The sequence below is a fragment of the Melozone crissalis genome, unplaced genomic scaffold (assembly GCF_028551555.1).
Source record: "Melozone crissalis strain CALT ecotype California unplaced genomic scaffold, PUWL_Pcris_2 ptg000023l_1, whole genome shotgun sequence".
In the NCBI taxonomy this organism is placed as follows: Eukaryota; Metazoa; Chordata; class Aves; order Passeriformes; family Passerellidae; genus Melozone; species Melozone crissalis.
Genome location: NW_026535801.1, coordinates 35077304 through 35093271, shown reverse-complemented (window position 1 = coordinate 35093271; position 15968 = coordinate 35077304). Strand labels below are relative to the sequence as shown.

Here is a 15968-nt window from a genome sequence, read left to right as displayed (position 1 = left end):
GATAGCCACAGCCATCCCTGCCCCAGCGCCCACCCTGGAGGAGGCAAGGGTGTGACATGGGGAAAAATGATGGAGGAAACAACACAAATCCATGTTACATAGAACAAAAATAGAGTATGGTGTGCATAGATCCTCCACGAGAGGCAGGAGGTGAAGCCAGGACGTGCTCTGTGCTCCCAGGCTTTGTGAGGCACTGGCAGCACAGGCAGCAAGGCAGGAGGACTCCTTGGTAGACATTTCACAGCAACTGGGACAGCACAGTTGATGCCAAGTGCTCTGGTGATTACATTCTGGACAGAACACTGCTCTTGAGCTCTTCTAAAACACCCTTAGGACTGTGACTATGTGTACTGGGTAACTTGCTGAGGCAGGTACTCAAATATTGAAAGGCCAAAAACCACACAGTCTCTCAGTCTGGAAATCTTTCACTGCTGTACCTTGTGTAACTGGATAATACCAACTAAAAATCCTTCAGACTTACAGTGAGAAGGAAGCAAATCAGTGTTGACAACAGTGCACAGAATCTGTTTTACCTCTCCCAAGATGCAGCATGTGGAAATGGTGTCACAGTAATCCTCACTGGGTAGGCTTTGCATGTGTGTCGTGCCTCTGCAAGTTTCTTAAAGAAATACCATCAGAACATGTTCCTGAGATGGATTAAAAAAAAATCACACATTTTTGTAAGCAAGAAGTGAAAAACAGCCCTATGTACTGCTCGTCTCTGTGTCCCTGATAAGAGAAACCCAAACAAAACTTCCACTCTTCAGAGTCGGTCTTAAAGGCACAGAACAGATGAATGGGGATACAAGCATCATAACGTCACCCCAGGACATTTTGCGATACAAAACAGATTTAAGGGCAATGCCAAAGGTTGGATAGTATCAAACTGAATTTGTTTTTGGAGATGAACAAAGACATCTCTGTTACACAACTGCATGTGTAGCATGGGAGGAAGAGGTTAGGTTGTAAGGTGTATCTTGAATTCTCCAATAAATTTGGATGTGTGGCACTAATTCTCTTGGCATTTCCAGCAGCTGTAGTTTGCATTTACTGCATCTGATTTGGATCCCTAAGTTGGAAGCCAAGTTTCACGAGACAGGTGAGTAAGATGTTGAACACTGTGTGTTTTGAAAATTGTTTTGCAAATATGATTTTCAAATTCTTCGATACCACTTGAAACAAGGAAGAAAAAAAAGGGCTTACTATTGACTGGACATGTAATTTTTGTGAAAGTGTACAATCTTATACAATCTCTTACATCCTCAGGAATTATTTATATTACATTCTCAAAAAACCACAATTTTAGAAGTGGAAGTCTCCAAGTGTAGGATCACTGACTTGTTGGATATGTCTTTGATGACAGGCTTTAGAACAGGTGTGTCTGGAAACAACAGAGGGCTGCAGTTTGTAGCCCTAGAAAAAGACAGGATAACTAACTAGTAAGTGGAAAATTTTATTGAGAAAAAATAGTTTAACAGCTGGAGCTGTTAAACTGGGATTCAGTTTAACTGGGATTACTGGGATTCAGTTCTTTGAAGGGAGATGTCTTGTGTGTTTTCAGTTATTGGCATGGCAAACAATGCAAGGCAGTCATTTGCATTCTAAGAGAATAAATTTTTCTCCCCAAAACCAGCACACATCCATCTGGATCAAAATGGGAAGTATCTTCATTAGGGAATTCCTATTTTAAATTGCACAGTTGCTTCACCCTAAATCAGCAATTAATTGACAAAGTTATCAGTTTAAGCCAAGTAAAAAGTCAGCAAATTTGAGCAACTGTGGAGTCAAGGTCTGGTATAAATCAGTGTGGTAGACTATCCGTGCACACTTAATAATGATGTTTCTTGTTAACTACCTTGGAAACCAAAGAAGGGCAAAGCTAATTAACCCTACAGCTAGGGCAGAAGTTAGGATATGAGAAAAAAGCAGAATGCCAGCTTCTCCCTCTCAAATTCAAACTGAGGCCGCTGTCATTGAAGTATGATGTGCAATATTGCTTGTAAATATTCTTTTTAACCTGCCAAGGAATTCTGGGAGATGAAGTGTGACAGATCCCTGGGTGTTGGAGTCAGTCCCTGCCCTTCCACCTCTGCTCACCTGGCTCTGAAACATTGCACTGCTGTCATCAATCCCAGCTCATTCAGATTCCCAGGGAACTGGGGCACAGGAGCTCAATTAAGAATAAACCTCACTGTTAAGCATTATCCACAGCAACACAGTTTATTTTTATAACTTATTCCAGTTTTAAAAGCATACAGCTGCCAGTGACACACAGCTTGTCCTCTACAGCTCTTTGGTTTACAGCACCAGGCTCATGTGACATCATGTGACATTGGGGTTTCTCTTCCCAAGTGCAGGCACAGTCCATTACAGCTGCAAGCATCCCTTTTCATGGCTCAGTGAGACTGGAAAATGAAAAAATAGCAGCAAACACGGGAGTGTTTGTGTCCTGGACCAAATTTTCATGCTTGATCAGGTCTTCAGCAAGTTCCACTTCCAACCCAACAGACTTTGACAGACATTGCAGAACACCAGGTAGTTGCAAGCAGGATGGAAGCTAAACCTTGCAGTGAGGGCTGCTGAGCTGAGCCAGGGCCAAACCCCAGCCCTGGGGGTCTGAGGACACGAGGCAGACACTGAAGCAAGAGGAGGCTCACACACATCCTGGTGAGAACATAATTGCACACATTTTCAAGTAATCCAAGAGGTAACTTAAATTTACACTGAAGGTTTTGGATGTGGATGGAGACTTTGCTCTTAGGTTCCAGAATAAGATAACTTACAGGGGCTAAATTTTCAGATTGTTCTGGAAATCAGGCCCTTTGAAGGGTTCTACACCCAAGAAATGAAGCTTCCAAAATGAAGTCACATTAATGTTGTGCACCTTAATTTTATACTTACATCAATAGCCAAAATACCCAAAATGTTTCAAATGTGAATAGGACATAGAGAAGACCTTCATGAAAAGACCTTCATCAGCCTTCATGAAAACCAAGCTGTAGAAACATTGAAGGGATTGAAATAATTCCTTTCATAGTTAGAAATATATAAAAATTCCAGCTACAATAATTTTTCATCACCTGTAACTTAAAAGTGTTTTGGTCAGTTTTCTCCAAAGCTTCATCTAAACATTCTTTGCTTCAGGGCAAAATACTTGAAGCCTGCACCAATTTTATGTGGAAAAAATCTAACATGGAGCTAAATAGTATTTATAGAAGTTGGAATTTTGACACCCTTCCAGGCATCCAGGCTAGTACAAGGTTAACTCAAAACAACAGACAAGTCAAGTGTGAAGTTTTAAGGCACAAATGAGTGTCATGGGATGAGAATACAACTATTCATTCCACCTTGAGAGGGAACTGGCTTGCAAGAAATGGGAAACAGGTAAAAACTCCCTGTACCCAGGTACCTTCCTGGATTCATGGAACTACAGTTCTTGTGGTGCTTTGCTAAAACCCCACCTGCAAACACCCCTGTGCCACCAGATCCTCAAACACCACGTCCTGCAAAAGGCTTGGGGTGGTTGCAGGTGGAGACACCCAAGCTCTACAGTCTGAGTACACCACAGCACGGGGTTTGTCTTCAGAGACACTCTGCTCCTTTTCCTGTCATTTTTCTAAGTGTATGTGAGTGAAAGGAAAACATCTCATATTAGAACAGGTGACATTTGCTCAGGGAGGAATGCCAGGGGAGATGCAAGATGCTTGTTCCCAACCAGCCCTGCCTTAGCAAACACAGCAGCCACAGCCTGGCAGGCACCTGTGGGCTGTGAGGGGGTTTAGGGGGTGCTGCAATGAGCCACCCAATTCCAGCACCAGGCCCAGGTGGTTCAGGGAGTCCTCAAAGTATGGGGCTTAAATTTATATTCTTAAGGTTTAATTATCAGACATTATATGAAGTGTTCACAGTTCAGGGAGGAATTTTGCACTATAAGTGTGTCAATTAAAAATTAAAATCAAGAAATAGTAGCTTTTAGTGGAGTAGGTAAGGGCTGCACTTGTTCAGCTTTTCTGCTTATTCTTCCAGTGTTTTTCTTTAGTTTTAAAAGTTAAGACACGCTCTCAGTAAAACAAAATATATTATATTGCTGCAATGGAAGTCCCCACTTAATTCCTTTTGCCACTATTTTCTTTAAAAATAGCTTTAATGGTAAATGAGAGGAAGCTCAAATACACTGGAGTACTAAAAGATTTCTTTAGAACATGAGAATGCATTTTACATGCATAAAGTGCTTTTATTTGCTTTCTAGACTGTGACCCAAATCTGTGGAACAAATGCAATTCTAGGGGTTTTCACCCCAGTACCTGGGCTTGTGTGGTTTAAGAAACCAAAGGGGGCAGAAGGGGATAAAGGCCAGGAAGGTACAAAGTGGCTTGGTTAGATGAGTCTGCATCCTGTTTGCTTTCTAGAGGAAGCATGAAACAGCACAAACCCAGGAATAAACACAGCTGTGAAGTGGAAATATTTTAACACTTTGCCCACTGCAGACATCAGAAACCTCTGGCAGTGCCAGAGTCCTGTGAATTGTGGGGCTCAGACCTGTGGGGCTCACACCAACACATCCAGATACAATAACGTGACTATCCCTGTTTAACACAGAGTGAAACATTCTCAGAAACGGGGGCAGACCAGACTGCAAAGGGTCAGTTTCTGGATTAGACTTCAACATGCTTCCTACGTGTTTGAATGTTTTATTCTAGGGCAACTTGCATTCAAGTTTATAACTGCTTTGATGAAAATGAAATATTTTCTGTGCCTTATTCCTAACCAGTGTATCCCTCCCTTCCTGTTGCTTGGGCTGCATTCTCCATGCTTACCTCACATTACCTTTTCTTCTCTGTTTATTGGGAGGACAGTTTATGAAATGCAGCAAGCCATGTAATATCCTTTGGAAAGGGTTTGGTTTCATGCAGATTTAGTGCTGGGGACTTTCAGAAGAGATGGAAGCTCTCAGCTACTGCCTGCCCTTCTACATCTTGGAAGAACCTCGTTGTGGAAGGAGTTAACAATGGGAGACACCTGTCCCTACAGCCCTTCAATCTCTTAGCTGCTTTTACAGGATTAAACCACAATCCTGAACTAGCATGGCAATCAGCAGCAGGCAGTGACAATGCAGCAGTGGCCATGCTGTCTGTGCTGCTCAGAGGAGGGGTCATTGATAAACTGGGGCTTTGGGTGCAGCAAACTGCAGCAAGAAATGCATCCTCAGTCAAGCACAGCTTGAATGCCAAGCACCATCCTTGTAGAAAAGCAGACTGCAATGAGTAGATTTGTCTTTTATCTGGGACTTGAAGTGAACATCCTCCCCTTTGTTTTAGGAAAGCATCTAAGTTGACCTTTAGTAAATCCCTGCTGCTACAGCATTTCACAGAATCAAGTCCCATAAAACTCATTCATTAAGCTACATTATTCCCAGACTGGTCAGGTTTCTAAGTTTTCCTCCAAGTACTTCATCACTGTTTGGGTGTTCAGAGATAAAATCATTTGTATAAACAATGGAAATTCATGCTGGTTTAGGCACCTTAATTCTTCACCTTTATCCCCTGTAAAACGTTTTTAAACAGAAAGTTTACTTTGAGTTTCCTCTTTCAGAAGTCACACATGCACAAAATGATAGCCTTAGGAAGTGACCAAGTAGTTGCTTGTCTACACAGCAAATCAGTTCCTGAGGTAAAAATAAAAAATCAGGAGCAGTCCCTTACAGCATCCAACTATTTTCTCTTTTTTACTTATATAGAGAAACAGAATATTATGAAAGGCTGGATAACATAAATGCCAGAGCAGGAACAGCAGGTGTTTTTTTAAGAGGCTCTAATATTTGTGGGTTTAAGATCTTTTCTCACATTTGAAAGGATTCCAGCCATTAATATGAGATCATCCAGGTTTCAGAAGACTCCTAGAAGCTTAAACAAGTGCACTGAAAAAGTTTGTGTTTGTAAACATTTATTCTTTTGAACTGAAAAAGGCTTGCATCAGCACACATTGTACAGACTTGCAAATTACACAAGTTGAAAAAAGTTTTGTTTCATTTATGTGCAATGAATCTTTAATGTCCAGTGAGCATCTGCAAATGATGAAAACTTAAACTATTAAAAAGGTTTCCAGCACTTACCAAACACAATTATCTTAGCGTGAAAATGAAGAGAAAGAGACCCATACTGGTGGGAACACAATTAAAGTGCAAACATTTTGTCACTTGTATGAAGATACATAAAGTTTCTTCACACTTTTGTTAAAAAGAAATATTAAAATGTGATTCAGTGAACATTCTTTGTAACCTATGCATAATCCCCTTCTAGTAATTATTAAACTTGCTGGATCAGAAGCAAATTCTTTAAGGGTACAAACTTGTAATTTCTTTTGACATTGTTTGAAAATATTGCAAAAGACAATGACCACCGAAGGAGTTAGTTACTAAAATGATATTCTTTTTTTTCTTAAAGAAAAACAGAAAAAGAAGAAAAAGAAAAAGAGGAAAAAAGAAAGAAAAGAAGAAAAAACACACAAGGGGCAAAGAACAGGTTCACTTGAAGATGTTGGGTAGTTTGCTAGAAAATGAATATAATTCCTTGAGAATGGTTCTCTTTTCCCCTCCACCAATCCTCAGGTTCCTGCCTTGGAATGGACTGCTGCGTGCTGGCTGTGAAAAGGGATTATAAAATACAAATCTGCATATGGATTTTTATGAACATCTGCTGTACAATAGAACTTTGGATCTGATACAAGATTTCAAAAATATAAAACAAAACTACTATAAAAGTAGGGGGCATTTCCAGCAGCGTTCCTCGCAGAAAGCCGCCTGTCGCAAAGATGATTCCTTGCTATCGTCTGGGAGCAACTCCGTGAATTTTTTTCTTCATCTTGCTGGATTCACCGGGTTATTCATTCTTCAATGGCAAGCGTCAAGTGACAGAACATCCCAGGAGTCTCTCTGGAGAGAACGGAAAGCCCAGGACCCCGAGCCGACGGAGGCGGGAACGCGGCGGCGCCGCTACTGCGAGCTGGCCCTCTCGAGGCCGTGCGGCTCGTGGTGCCTCCGGCTGCTCCTCAGGCGGAACTTGCCGCCCGCGCCGCCGCTCTGTCTCTTGAGCGCGCTCTGCGCCGCCGCCAGGCTGGGGAAGGCGGCCAGCACCGTGTAGCTGGAGGCCAAGTCCCCGGCGCCCCCGCCGCCGTCCCCGCAGAGCCGCCGCTGCTGCTGCTGCTGCTGCTGCTGGCACTGCGAGTCCCTCAGCCACCGGATCTTGGCACCCACCTTCAACAGTTCCCCAAAGAGCTTCTCTGCCTCCATGCGAGTGATCCCTTCGGGCAGCTCGGTAATTTCTAGAACTTTGCCCACAACTGAAAGAAGAGAAACAGTGAATCTGAATCTGTTATTGCACTCATTGATACAGCATCCTAAATGAAACATTTTGGCTAGCTGGATATTGCAGCTGGGTGCTTGGGACCAGTCCAGGCATGCAGGAGCTCAGGTTTGCCTCTGGTGGAGAGGCTTCAAGGTGAGGTGAAGGAAAGGAGACAGTTCTGCTGGAGGGTTTGGATCCAGAGCTCTATTCTGGCCCACAGCCCTCTGAATGCAGCAGCAGCTCCAACAGAACTCCCTCACCCTGTGGTTGTTGGGTCTTTTAACCCCGGGGAGAGGGGGAGGGAAGGGGTAGGGATCCCACTAACCAGGTAAGGGGGGGGAATCTCAGGGGACAGATGACACCTGGATGGCCCAATGTCCCCAGGGCTGAGAGGCATCTTTTAAACTCTGCCAATCACACAAAACCTTTCAGGAATGCCAAGGTTCACAGACAGCACTTGGAAGGGGCAAGGGAGGGGAAGGGAGAGGTGATTGGCACACCTGGGGAAGGAACCGGGATCACTGAGATGGGCTATGACATCACACTGCAACAAACAATCACTTATTTCGTACTTGTATCTCCACTTGGTGATACCAAACCCACAGCATTTGCCATTTGCCTTCCTGATATTCTAGAGAGCCTTTGGTCTCACATTTAACACTGCTTATAACTACAATCTGCTTACTTGTACATGTGTGCAAATAAAAGCTGGGAATACAAAGAGGGTCCTCAGAACAAAGAGGGGAAAATAATAAAATCATCAACAACTCATTTTGCAGCAGGTTTCAGAACTCACTGGCCTTGCCTGGTAACATTTCACACATCACCATGCCAAAAAAACTGGTCTGCCTTACCTCAAAAAAAATCCTTTCCACTAAATTGTTAGAAAAACTGATTTTTCTGTAACTTTCTGTGAAGAGTTGACAGCAGGTAGCGAAAATTCTCAATAAAGGTATTAAGATAGATGCCATCAGATTTTATTTTATTTTCATCATAAAAGATGACATTTACCAATTCCAAAGAGGTAATCTATGGAGCTCTTAATATGTCTCCAACATCCATGTGCTTAAATATACTATAATGGGAAAAACTAAAACCAAAACAAAGCAAAGAGCACAAAGTTATTTGTGGATTTTGTCTGATTTCACCTGTTAGGCCAGTAAAAGGAAGCAGGGGTGTGTATATTTAATATTTAATGTAACAATATCATAGAACTTAGGCCCAGTAAACTGACACACTTGTTCTCTTTCTTTGAGTACTCTCCAATCCTGAACTTCTCTGGTCTTTTCTCCAGCCTTCAAAACTACACTTTTCCCATTGAACTTCCCTTTCCCCCTCTCTCCATCCTTATGTTTCCAATGTCTGCCATGTCCATTTCTGTCTGATTTCTCCTGGCTCTGGCCCTTCTCACCTGAGCTTTTCTTGTGCATTCCCAGCCCATCACCATGATTCATTTTTCGGGAGGACAGTGTCAGTCAGCAGTTCCATACCTGGTTCTCCTGCACCAAGATCTGCTGAAGCAGCCTTCTTTGCTGGTTTCTTTCCCCTGTTCCCATGTCTATTTCCAGGCTGACACTGGGAAGATTGACATAAAGAGGGTACCTCAATGACAATCCACCAGCACCTTGAACTTTCATGTCAGCTCAGTGACAAGCAGTGCAGAGCAAGGTCTGGAAAATAACCTGCACTGCCATGGGACAGAGAGGACCTTCACATCCAATTTCAGTTACTGAGTTTGATAATCTACAGTCAGGCACATTCAATCCTTCACTACAGAGGAAAGGGAGGCAATGATGGGGGAAAAAAATCACCTGAAATCACCTTGGAAGAACATCCCCCTGCCCCAGCCATCACATCCTCCAGCTGCCATTGGGTGGAACTGAGCAAGGCAGAGGCAGGGGGTTTGTGTGTCCCAGAAATGAAACAGAGGCAAAGACTTTTCAACTTGGCTAACACCAATATTTTGGGTTTGTTTTTCTTAAAAGGAACAAACCCACTCTTTGTTTAAAAATTACCACTTTTCTTTTTAGAAATGGTTACTTGAATAAAAGAAAATAGTTTCAGCAAAGGGTCCCCTTTAGATTTTTGAATTAGCTAGTGAATTACTTAAAACCAAAAGCCATTATTCAGATAAATGTTTCTCACTTTTTAATACAACAAACAAGAACAATGGGGAGTATTGACATGGAACAGAACTTATTGCAAAGCCAGCACCTTCCACTCAATTACTCTCCAAGTGCAATAACACATTCCCCTGTTCTAGGTGCTTGTAATGGTAGCCCTGAATTGGTTTTTTTTCATTGTTTATGAGATTGTTCTCTGTTAATACCTGTTGGCTTGTTACTTGTCCACGTAACAAAGATGGATTGTATTGCAGGGGTTGGCCAAGCAATGGGTATCTGGCATCTCCTTAAAGAGAAAGGTAATTAGAAGGGTTTTTCTGGTACAGGAAAGCTTCCTCCAAGTCCCTGTCACACTGAGAATGTTACACAGAAGAGAAAGCAGAACTGCTGTGCACAAAGCTGAGAGTCTGCCTGGGCTAACAAACTCAGAGCTGCCCTGACTCCCTCAGTGTCAACCCTGTCCTGATCCCAAGGTGAAAAGGTACAACCTTGCTGCTATTTAGGGATTACACTCAAAGTTTTTCTTCCCTGCAGTCTTAGCTAAGTCCTTTCATTTCAAAATGACTTTAATTAGTCTAAAGCTCCTCTCAGCATGCTAATTTGGTCATTTCATGGTTACAGCCCTGATTAGAGGCAGGTCCATCTTCAGGTTCCTGTTTGTTGCAAGGATACACAAAGACAATGCACAGAAGTTTTCAGTAATCACAGCAGATGAAGGGAGCTTAAAAGGTGTGCTTCAAACAGCCCACCTGGGATTGATACAACATCAGAACACAAAGCAATGACAAAGATTATGCAACAAATGAGATAAAGACAAGAAAATAAAGTTTGCTTTATCAGTAAGAGAGACATACAGAATTTTCTCTAAGTTTTGCTTTAAAGTAAATCTTTCTGTAAAACAGACCTGTTAATTTTGAGTTTGGGAATTTTAGCAGGATACTTTTGCTCACTGACAAAAGGGGTTTACATCATTGTATTATCAACTATCCCAACTCAGTGAAAACTCCCTATTTTCTGTTGACATGGCAGCAGAAGATTGCAATTCCTCTACAAGGAATGTTTTGTGTCCTTGAGTGGCTCCTATCTGAAATACTAACTGAGGTACAGTCCTGGCTAAAGGCTCCATCCCATCATGCTTGTTGTTCTACACAGGAATGAAAAATACATGCTTAGGCCATGGTGCAATTCAGTGCATTATCAACTCATGATTTATGGTTAGGACTTGAAGCCAAATTCTAGCAAACATTTTATAAATATTTTCAATGCTGAAATGGGAAATGTCACAATATGAGAAAGCCAGTGTGCTAAACACATTAATGGGGAGATGAAAAGCCTTTGAAGATATGAGGGACAGTACCAGTGCAGAGAGATAAGATGAAATTTTAAATGATGTTTGAGTGAATAATTTTGGTGATTCTGCTTCAACAGCAATACTACTAAAGTGAGCCACAACTCATCAGAAAATCCTCAATATAACTTGTGTTTTAAAACAAATAGAAATTTTCAAGTAGGAATCACACACACATTTTAGTTAACTAAAAACATACCTTGTCCAGGGACAAAAGGTCTAGAAAACTGGGACACGATAGAAAGAGGTGTCAGTGTGGGACGGATGTTCTTCATGTTTGACAGCTGGGCTGGTGCTGGTGATTGGGCTGGTGAGGTGCCAGGGCTGCCCAGTTGAGGACTATGCTGCAGCTGGAATAAACAACACCTTAGTGTTCAACAAGTACTACTGGAACAAGCTGAACAGCACCCACAGCCTTCAAAATTTAAAAAAGTTAAAATAGGTCTAATAAGTATAACCAGAGCAAGATTTTTATTCCCTGTGAAAAATGCCAATCACTTGTTTTTAAAATTTTAAAAGTTTATAGTAATAAAATGGTTATAAAAATAGTAATACAATTAGAGTAATAATAATTTGGACAAACTGAATTAGGACAATATGAGACAGTAGAGACAAAGAGTTATGGATGTCTGGGTACCTTTTTCTGGGCAGCACAAGCCTGAAAAAGGACACCTGTTAACCAAGGATTAACCCTTAAGAACAATAGCCCGTTGCATATTCCTACACTTCATACATGATGCATAAATTCCATTCAAACACAGGATTCTGTCTAATCAGTGTCAGCTTCTTCCTCTGAATACGAACAGTGCCTTCAAGGCAGGAAGAAGTTAATTTCTTCTGATAAGAGGGCAAGAAATTCTTTTTCTCTGAAAGATTTGCGTGTCCTGTGGCTGCTATCTCACTGCAAATCCTTTCTTTAAAATAGAAACTGTGCTATGTAGGATATTTTTTTAGCATTTTTTTATAACCCAAAACTATATTCAACACAGTACTTAAGAGAATTAATACAGCATTACTTTCGACCACAACACATATGATAATAATTTTAATATTTGCAAAAAGCCAATCATAAAATAGGTATTTTTCACATTCCCCAGAAAGAACTTCTGAAAAAGCCAGAACTGATGCCCATTTCAGTCAGGCATCAGCCCGTACCTGCGCAGCCCCGTCTAAAGTGCTGATGTCCGTGCCCTTGTGCCCGCGGGGGGGCTCACAGTGGAACTTGCCCGCTCTCCTCTGCGGCGGGGACGGGTTCCGCGGGGCGGCGCTGCCGGGCACGCTGAGCTGCATCATCAGCACCCCCCCGGCTGCAACACAGCGAGAGAGGGAGGGAGGGAAACACGGCCCCGTCAGCGCTGCCCGCTCCGGACAGGGGCAGGGACACACGGAACGCGGCTGCCCAAAGGAGCTGCTCGTTCGAGAAACTGGAGCGGTACCGTCTGTACAATTACACTGCCACTTTCACCTACACTGCAATAGCTAACTTAGAGAGGGCTTCCCAGAAAATGAGATAGTGGAGCCACTGAAAGCATTGCTGAGAATATTTTTGAAAGAAATCACTCTATTTAGTAGTAGCTGACAGCATTCAACATTCACTGCAGTTTCTGTCAGAGCACTGTGTTGCAGAATGTGATATTAAGAAGTGAAAATAGTTTTACATGATGTCCAGCAATGCAGACTCAAAATGTTTTTTCTGATACAATGGCATATATCAGAAAGACCTGGGATCAACCTCTGGTCCAGGCAGGCTCACCCTCACAGGTTCTCCCTGGAATGCTTTCCTGGGCAGATGCTGCAAACTGATCCCCACACCCTGTCCCACCCGGCTCCTGTGGCAGCCACAGAAACTCCACCTCAACATCCAGCACTGCTGCAGTTTCACACCAGGAGCTGTGAGGAGAGGCTGCCCAAGAGACAAACCATCTCCCCCCTCTGCCCCAAGGAATTTATATAAATGCCCTTTCTATTTGTAAATGGTTGTTTGCAATTTCCTTCTCTGCTTTACAACATTTCTCAGAAATCAAGATTAAAACACTTTAAACATTATTTAATCATCCAGAAAGCAAGATTCTGCAGTCTTCTAAATTTACTGCCACATCAAGGTACAGATGATAAAATGCATTCATCTGGTGTTTTTTGTAATGGGCTATTGTTTTCACTACCCCTGGGCTCCACAAAAAGAGACTTCTTCAAAAATCAAACCAAACTAGGTAGAATAAAGAATGCATAACATTAAAACCACACTAGCTTTTGTAAATTGTATTTGGAAATATTTATTACATGGCTAACTGAATTAACAATGTTTTCACATCTATATTTTCTTTTTAATAGCAAGAAGTTTTACCCAGGTGTTACAGATTGCAATTGAACCATCAGGTATCTGGCCAGCTTTAGCAGAGGACACAAATTAAGGAGTCCCTGCAAGAGCCACATTGTGAATATTTCTGTTTTGTTGCACAACAGAATAAACTCTGTTTATGACTGCTACATAATCAGAATAATATACAACACAACACTTTTCCACTGGTAAAGCCATAAACTTACCTAGTCCCTATATGTAAACCTGAGATATGCCAAACACCTCTACACACACTACCTCCAGCACACAAAAGTGGGTTTCATTTTAATATTGTATGTATATATTTATATATTTTATAGATTATAATCATTTACAGCTTACTGGTTTATATACAGTATTTCACTCTGCAACACTCTAGCAAACTCTTTCTGACTTATCTCTGTTCTGTAAGAATGGAACACCCAACAAAAACACGTTTGTCTTCCAGAAACATCTACACCACCATCTCTAAAAGAGTGTCAATCTAAAATGCAATTTAAAGTGCAAAAGAAAACTTGATGTATTCAGAAAATGTTTTTTCTTTTGGTTCTAATTCCCCAGCATTTCAGGAAGTGAAAATAAATGGAATTCTTTTCCTAACCAAGCATCCTCACACAATGAAGTGTCACACAGTGCATAAGTCAGTTTGCAGACACTTTATGACCTGTCAAACCCATGAGAAGGGAAACCCAGAAATCCTTCAAAGCCTCCCCAGCTTTACAGCCTGGTCCCCTGTAACGCAACTCTGCTGCTTGTCTGTGCACCTGCCCATTGGCCCCACCTCAGGGCCCTTCATTCAGCACCTCAATGTCCTCACTTGCTGGAAAGCACAAGTTTTGATTTATTCCCCAGAATTTGCTCTCCCATAGAGGGCTTCCTCCTTCCTGAAACTTCCTGAACTGCCAGTTTACAGTCTGAACCAGGCCATCCAAACTGCACAAAGCCAGCACTCCAGGATAGGAGGGCAGAAAAACAAACCAGTGCAAGGCTCCCTTTAGACATTCTGAAATGACAACCTTCCAGAATTAAAGCCAAACAAACTTGAAGCAAAATGGAACCCAAACCAAACCTGCCCACGAACTGCTGATCCAGCTCTCTTGCCACTTAACTGCATGTTATCTATTTACTAATAAACAGGTTCAAAAAACACTTTAAAGATAAATGTTTGTAAAAACACCACACCTGTAGCAGAATGTAGGTCATTGATCTAGGGTTGTTTAATCTAGTGCTTGCTTGCAAAATACTGAGACAGCAGAATTTGAGATTATCCCTTTTTTACCAAGCAAGCCTCTAATGTATCAAATTCCCTAACAGTAAATAAAGACTGTGCCACTGTGGTCACAGGATTGCTCTGTAATCCCTTGTTTGCTGGCTAACCCTAGTGCTCTTATTTTCCTGACCAGTCAATCATCAATTTTATGGTTGGACCTTCAGAGTTTTAAGTGTCTGGACATTAACATTTATAAAGGTTTCATGTATTGATAAGATCAATGTCAGCACTGCTTTCAAACACATTGAGGCTTCTGTTTACACACCTTCTAAAAATGACCCAAGTATTTTGTACATCAAAACCTTCTGAACCTGACTTCAATGTTTCTGCTGAGTAACATTTACCTGCTGAGTGAGGGTGGCTCCAGGCTGCCCCCATGAGCCACTGTTTCACTTAAAATCCCATTCATCATTTTAAAAGGTACAATAATAGCAATACAGATGAAGAATTAAAAAAAAAAAAAAAATCAGAGATGGCACTCAAGTTGTTCTAGCAGTTAGCCATGAAACCAATCTGCAAATTTACAGCATGTTCTAGACAGAATGGCTTAGATGAAAATCCCAGTAAAAGATACCTTTTTTTGGCTGCATGATGGAAAGACCAGTGGGTGAACTTTTACATGATGAGGGTGGAGACACTATGCTGTAGTGCACAATGGAAGCAGCCTGCTGTGGCTTTGACTTGGATGAAGGTGGCAATAATGTAGGAGGTGATGGCTTCTGACTCGAATGGTTGCTATAAACTATGAAAGTAAAAGCAGTGAATAAGGCTGCCATAAAAACAACACACCCCACACAGCTTTGAAGTTCTTTCAGCTTTCCAGCAGGTCAAAAAGGTGCCCCACAATGCTCAGTTTTCAAACTCCCCTCAAGAAAATCACTGCTCCTACTCTGTTAACTGAAATCTAGAATGGTTCTTGAGTAGAAGAGCCAAGTGTGCTGCTTCCAAAATGTACCTCACTCCTTCTGTCAAACAGAGACCCAAATCCCAAGGTTTTCAGACCCATCTGGCTATTGAGAAAAGGATGGAAGTGATTCTGCTGCCAATGTGTGGTTCCCATGTTTGTCTTAACTCTCCCATAGATGTGCAAGGTATTATGACGTATGGTATTGGATTTTAAGAAAGTAACTTGAGGTATTTCAAAGATTAAAAATTTGAGATTTCAAATGAATCAGCCTCAGGGTTAAAAATGGAAAATAAATTTGAAAATGGAACAAAAGAAGAAATAGAATACATCAGTTAATTCTAAATCAAACCCTTAATAGCAAATATCCAATCACCCAGTATAATAATAGCCAGACATTTTTTAAGCTTATCAATAAAAGCTTTGTTCTCCCAACCTGCACACTGCTGTCCTTGAAGCTGCTGTGAGTTGCATGGTGATGATGTTCTAGGAAACTGTATCTGCTCTGATCCAGGAGGCTGCAAATATCCTACAGATGAACTGTAATAACAAAAAAAGAACATGACTAACAGGCATTTATGCTGCACTCATTTAATCACGACTCCTGCATTTGCTGTGTACATGTACTGCAAATCACTGAGT

General features: G+C 41.7%; 1 protein-coding gene across 1 annotated transcript in view; it reads right to left on the bottom strand.

The window, feature by feature from the left end:
- Positions 1-6987: 6987 nt before the first annotated feature.
- R3HDM1 (R3H domain containing 1) overlaps positions 6988-15968 on the bottom strand; it is a 79667-nt gene continuing 70686 nt past the window's right edge. The window contains exons 22-29 of the mRNA XM_054278174.1: positions 15763-15866; positions 14997-15164; positions 14021-14032; positions 11970-12124; positions 11014-11164; positions 9673-9752; positions 8834-8918; positions 6988-7338 (exon numbers count right to left, since the gene is read on the bottom strand). Of these exons, the coding sequence (XP_054134149.1) occupies positions 6992-7338; positions 8834-8918; positions 9673-9752; positions 11014-11164; positions 11970-12124; positions 14021-14032; positions 14997-15164; positions 15763-15866 (1102 nt within the window). The 3' untranslated portion in view covers positions 6988-6991. The remainder of the gene's footprint in view (positions 7339-8833; positions 8919-9672; positions 9753-11013; positions 11165-11969; positions 12125-14020; positions 14033-14996; positions 15165-15762; positions 15867-15968) is intronic.